Genomic DNA, 6,583 nt, shown 5'->3' with positions numbered 1-6,583 from the left:
TGGGAAGAGACTGGACAAAAATCGTACACCTATGGATGAGGACAGTGGGGGGGAGGGGGATAAGGGCATGGGGTAGGGTGGGAACCGGGTGGAGGGGCGCTATGGGAGTGAAAAAGAGGAACAATTGTAATAGTCTGAACAATAAAGATTTATTTAAAAAAATATTGTTTCCATTTCAGAAGAATTTCACAGTTATATTCTGACTTTTAAATTCTGATCCAGTAACTTGGATCAAATGCTTCCCACTGTCCTTCTCCACAGAAAGCTGAGGGACCCCCTTGCATATCAAAGGCAGGAAGCCAGTGGTACATTGATAAATTGGGATATCCCTTCTCCCTGTGGTGCAAAGGTGTGCTGCCAACATATGAAAGCAGCTCAATTAACTGAAGGTGGGATGATAACCACAGGTGTGCCACTCCCTTTAAGGGTGCTGGAGGCTGGCCACATGGTGTGAGCACAGCCCACAATAAAGCCAGGGGAAATAATTGGCCAAGTCCCCTCTCCTGAGCAGAGGGAATAGTAAGTCTGAAGCCTGTGAGGTAGGAGTCTGGGAATGGTGGAGGCTCAGTGAATTCACTAGCATCACCAATGGTCCGAGAGGGCAGAGTGGACACTCAGATGGAGATGAGGGAGAGATGTGGTGGGTGGAGCACTGAAGGTGTGGATGGAAGATAAATCTTATTCTGGGTGAGATGGGAAGGTATTGAAGGGTTAGGAGCACATTCTCACTGATTTTTCTCAAGGGACTTGTGACAAGAGTGGAAAGGGGCAGACCAGTCAGAGGCTTACTACTGTCCCCCTGAGGCACGGTGCCCAGTGTCAGGTGCCTATGGGTAGAGCTTTCAAAGGTGATTGGTTTGGGGACATACTCAGGGCAAGAAAGGTGATGATGAGTTATATTTGGAGTACTGGGGGGAAGAGGAGAGTCAGGGTTGATGCCTCGGTGATTGTTTGAAAAACTGGATAAATGAGGGTTCCATTTATTGGGATGGAGAGCAAGGGGGTGACACAGGTTGGGGTTCAGGAAATCAAGAGTTCGCACTGGGCATTTGAAGCTGAGATATTTGTAGCTATCTGAGACAAGATTTATAATCAGTTCCATATATGTATCTGGTCATAAGTTAGGGACTCACTGATGTTTTCAATGTATTTTTTTCCTCATGTAAAAATAGGTTAATTTTTACTTTTTATCTATGTATTAATTACAAAATATCTTCTAAATATTTTCACTTTACTTCAGACTATATTCTTCTCTTTTCTTTGAAAAAACTATATATGGACATTAGGCATAATTCTGACCACTGCACACGATTCCTGACTTGATAAGAAAGAGTGGGTTCTATTCCTTTGTCAGTCCTGAGAATTCACCTCTTTTCCTATTTTTCTATCCCTTCTTCCCAAAAAGTAAAAACAGAAAATGAGAAAAATACATGAGCCCCCTAATAACAAGTAGTATAAGTATTGGATTAATTGGGTTCTATAATAAGCTGACAAGTCCAGTGGCAAGAAGTGACCTCGCAGGGTCATCTGCTCATAATTTCCTCCTGGCAGGTCATTGGGCAGTCCCGCTCAGGCCCATAGCTTCTTGGTGAAAGGTCTTCGAGAAGTCCCACCCACACTTCCTGTGCGCCCACATTCACCAGCCGGGACATCGCCAGGGGCCTCCTCCTTTCAGAACCTCAGAGGTGTCACCTCCCTCAAGGAACCAGCCTCCTTAGCTCCCCTGGACCTGGCTTTCTCCACTTTCATGTCATCTTCCTTACGCCTCCCCGCCCCCTTCATCCCAAATGTATAAAACGATCCTGCAAAACTGTCCTTCTCCAGAGCATGTCAGTCTCGCTTCCCAGCAATATCATCAGTTTGGCGCCAGGGAACTCTTACAAACACTCTCTGCAGGTTGGACATTCTTGCACCAGCCGGCACATGGAGCTATTTTATTGTTTTTGCATAACATAGTGTCTCCTGGAAGACAGATGGCGCTTCAAATCAGATCACCTGAAATCCACGGCCTATTTTCCATTTGCTGCCTCTGCTAGGATTGGCGGAGGTAACAAGTATTACAAAGCAAACTCGATCCCAAGTTTAAAGACGTGTAAAGAAAATAAGACTCATATATCTAAAACAATATGAGAACAAAGAAGAAACTACTGTAAATTTTAAATATATAAGCACTGTAAGGGGTTAAACAAGGGCCAGGTGTTACCCTGTGCTGGCCTTACACACGAAGCCCATACCCAGCGCAGCGAGAGATGATGCCAGCGTGGGGCATGCAGCTGGCCAGCACCTACCGAGGGGCTGGCCTGCGATGATCCTGGCGTTTTCTCCGGCCACCGCTGCTCTCGCGTGCCGCTCACTCATATACTGCACGAATGCGTAACCTTTGTGAACTGAGCATCCAACGATCTTCCCATACTTGGAAAAAATGGCTTCAATGTCAACTTTCTTGACAATGGCTGTGTTCAGATTGCCGATGAAAACCCGGGAGTTGATGGACTTGGGGTCGTTCTTATTGGTGACGTTGCTGGTCTGTGTTTTGCCAGTCATGGTTGGGTCACCGTGTTTTAATCCTGAAACAAAAATGAAAACAAAAAACAATTAAAAGGTAAATAGTCAGATGGAGTGGACATCACTGGCTTTGAGCAGTTTTTCAATAATGAACCAGGTTATCTCAAATCCCTAAGTATGACTTTTTCTTGAGAAGAAAATTTAGTAGGGTACCCTGCATTGCATTGCAGAAACATGGGAGAAAACTACTTATTATCACTTAGCAGTGTTAGAAATGAGCTCCTGATTTCTTTGTCTACAATTGAGCCCTGTATAATGATTAAGCCTTTGTATTTTTAAGTCCATCAATTTTTTAGAAGCAAGTTTGAGGAAGAAGCCACCTTATTTTATCAACAACAAAAAAACTCCAACACAGCTATGATGGAATATAGGAACGTCACCTCCATTCATGGTTGAGAACATGCATTTTTATCTCTACATTTTTTATAGCAGGTAGACATATTGTTTATTTCAGATTCAGAACCCTTCTATCGGAAACTAGTGATCCATGCCATTAAATGCTGCAGAAAAGGGAAAAAGGCGTTAAAAATAAAAAATTCAATAGAAAACTCAATATTAAGAAAACATAAAGAAATGAACCAAAATGAATTCTGTACATCCTCTTTAATTGAACCAATATCACATGTCAGTTCCCACCCCCAGGCCCTCCAAAAAAAAAATTTGCCCGAGTAGCTAGTTTTCATCAATGATCAGCAAATTAGTGGACTGGGTATCTGTGTTGAAATTTCTCCTCTCAACCTCATTTTTAATTCATTTAACAAATGGCTCCTGTGTTGCCTAAATACAGCTAGTCTTCCAAAAACTGTTTTTGTGAGCCTGGCATAGTGTTTAATTGTCCTTAATTAAGCTCAATGAAACTTTTATTCCTAAGTACACCAGCACTGCAGCATTGGTTTCCCAGGCTTTGCAAATTCATTCATTCATTTATTCATTCATTCATTTATTCAGCAATGTTTATTAAGCACCTATTTTTAACTGCCTGATATTCCCTCCTAAAGTGCCTGTCAACTTAAAGAAACCAATATAGTGACGCTGAAGTTCCACAAGGACACAGCCTCTGACATTGACAATCATTGCTGACCATTAGCTAATTGATACATTTTATCAGTGACAAATATATTTGTATCTGAAGAATCTCTTTTACAGTCTCACAGTTAGAAAAATAATTAAAGTGCCTCATTTAAAAAAATAATTTTAAATGACATTGCTCATTTGAGCATTAAAGTTTGGAAGTGTTAAGGGCATTCGAATTGGATCTGCTAGAAAACTTACTATTCACTGAAACCAGCCACCTCTGAGATCAGGAGCAAGGGGGTAACATAAAAATGTTTCCAATTAGACTGCTCCTTATACAGCTCCGGTGATTAAACTTTTACTAAATCTTGGACCATCAGCATTACATATGTCTCCTTATAATGAAGGAGAATGTCATAAATAGTCACTCACACAACAATGAAGAGCATGACATCATTTAAGTAAGAACTCATTGCCGCCTTGCCTTGTTTACGCTTAGCTACATTGAAGAGGTTTCTTTATGAGTGATTTGAGGCAGTCACAGTTAGGATGGAAAGGATAAAAAGCTGATCATTTGTTTAAAATTTTGTAATCTGAGCTATTGCATATCTTAAGACAAATGTTCTGAGAATCAACTGAAACAAGAAAAATCAAGGTGCTTATATGTAATGTAACATTTGGCTTCGTCATATACCCTAGTACACTTTAATCACACTGAGGGAGCAAATTAGACTAAAAGGCCCATTTTTGGGCTCTGGATGGATTGATGGCTACCTATCTTATCCCTCCAGGCCAAGATCAGTAATATAATCCACAGAACTAAGATTTTGGGTTTGCTTTTATGTGATATTTTTGGAATACTGTAGAGTATTTCCAAAAATATCACTATTTGTATGGTTAGCATTTAATTTCCTGGACAGGGATAAGTTGGTTAAGGTGCAAACACAAGAACTATTAGATTAGGTCCAATCCATGATCACAGAACCCTGTGTTCATCTTTGGCAATGACCTGCATCAATTTAATATGAGGGCACAGCTGTACTCTCAGTTCTTACTGTAAGTGTCACTGTACCCAGGTGCCTGTGGGCCATGTTCCTAGAGAGAAGAGAGCTGTGCAGAAAAGACACCAGAAACCATCTCAGCAGCCCCCGAATTGGTGCTGATGCCTGAGGTATATGCAAGGGTGAACTGCTGAGGCTGGCTACAGATACTGGAAAGCTGTGAGCTGATGGCTCCAACCCAAAGAGGCCAAGGACATTCAAGTTCCGACCAGCATCAGTGGCGAGTCCAAGTCAGTTCCAGGTGCACAAAGTTAGATGCCGAAGGGCCAGGCCTCGCTAAGGAGGATAAAGGTCCCTACAGTGAGAGGTACTTGGGGAGGCCCCTCACAAACTTCAAAAACAAGTCTCAAGATGGTCAAACTAAACCGAAAGCATCTTAATGTCTACCCGAGCAAAGCACAACACTCTTAAGAAATTATAGCCCAGATACTCAATAGCATAAAATGTAAAATCTTTAGCATCCAATCCAAAACTCCTAGAGACCCTAAGATTCAGACAATTGACACCAAACTAGGGGAGAAATTAAGATATAAATGATAATCAGGTGAAAACTATATTATCAAACTTACAAAAATACACTTGATGGCTATTGTAAGTGATGAAACTCTTCCAAAGAGCGAATTTGTGAATTTGAAGTTGTAGAAAACAGAATAAAGATCCAAAATGTGTCATAGTGATAAAACATGGGAAATAAATGATAAACAGCATCTGTAACCTATGTGACAAGGACCAAGCCCTTTAATATGCTTGCATGTGGAATATCAAAGGGCCAAAAGTATTTTTTTGTAAATGACCCCTAATCTTCCCAATTGGATAAAAATTATGATCTCACAGATCTCGGAATCTCATTGAACCCCAATGGAATAGACAGAGAAGAGCCAAGCCAGACACATCATGACTAGACACCGACGCCAGCGATCCAGAGGAAGAGCAGGAGCTCTCGGACATTGGGCAATGCCTGCATCCTAAGGAAGAAAGGCAAACAGTGTGCAGGAAATGCTGCAACTACAGAACAAATGTCAAAGAAAAGTGAGTTAGTCAGCAAAAACACAGCTAACCTAAACCTGTCTGTTTTTAAGTTAGATGTTTGAATGGAGCTCGGTTAGGAGTTGGTGGAAGCTGCCCTATAATAAAAGGCACTGTAACCCAGGCTGCTCCACAAAACTTCCTGTAGTGATGGAGACATTCTACATCTACACCATCCAAAAGGAAGACCATGACCCCATTGACCTTGAGGACCTAGAGGTGGCTAGTGGTTCAGGTACTGAATTTTAAGTTTACTTCATTAAAATTAAGGCAACATTTCACTGGGTTGCTCCACCCTAAAAGACCAATAGGGGTGTGGTCCTTTGAATCTAATAAACAAAACAAACTGACAAATAAAGTAGATCCAGAGGCATGGAAACATGGAACACACTGAAGAACCTCAGAGGGAAGGGGTGCAGGGTGGGTGGGAAGAGATTAACCAAAGAATTTATATGCATGTATGCATAATCCATGGACACAAACAATAGTGTGGTGAAGGCCTGGGCAGGGCAGAAACTGGGTGAAGCACAACAATGGGGGAAATAAAGGAGACATCTGTTATACTCTCAACAATAAAGATAATACTATATATATATATATACACACTAGAGGCCCGGTGCACAAAAATTTGTGCACTCGGGGTCTCTCAACCCAGCCTATGCCCTGTCCCAGTCTGCGACCCCTCGGGGGATGACTACCTGCTGGCTTAGGCCCGCTCCCTGGGGGATTTGGCCTAAGGTGGCAGTCAGACATCCCTCTAGCAGCCCGGGAGCCCTTGGGGGATGTCCACTTGCCAGTGGGGAGCGGGCCTAAGCTGCAGTCGGAAATCCTTTGCAGGAGAGGATCCCACCACCACCGCTGTGCTGGCAGCCATCAGCCTGGCTTGTGGCTGAGCAGAGCTCCCCCTGTGGGAGTGC

The 6,583-nt window shown here is 42.5% G+C and overlaps 1 protein-coding gene across 4 annotated transcripts in view; it reads right to left on the bottom strand.

The window, feature by feature from the left end:
* RALYL (RALY RNA binding protein-like) overlaps positions 1–6,583 on the bottom strand; it is a 564,488-nt gene that overhangs the window by 262,868 nt on the left and 295,037 nt on the right. For all 4 annotated transcript variants that reach the window (XM_006759135.2, XM_006759133.2, XM_015560925.1 and 1 more), the window contains one exon: positions 2,289–2,567. In XM_006759135.2, coding sequence (XP_006759198.1) covers positions 2,289–2,544 — 256 coding nt within the window. In that variant the 5' untranslated portion in view covers positions 2,545–2,567. The remainder of the gene's footprint in view (positions 1–2,288; positions 2,568–6,583) is intronic.

Source organism: Myotis davidii, unplaced genomic scaffold (genome assembly GCF_000327345.1).
Source record: "Myotis davidii unplaced genomic scaffold, ASM32734v1 scaffold14, whole genome shotgun sequence".
Taxonomy (NCBI): domain Eukaryota; kingdom Metazoa; phylum Chordata; class Mammalia; order Chiroptera; family Vespertilionidae; genus Myotis; species Myotis davidii.
This window is presented reverse-complemented; position numbering and strand designations above follow the sequence as displayed.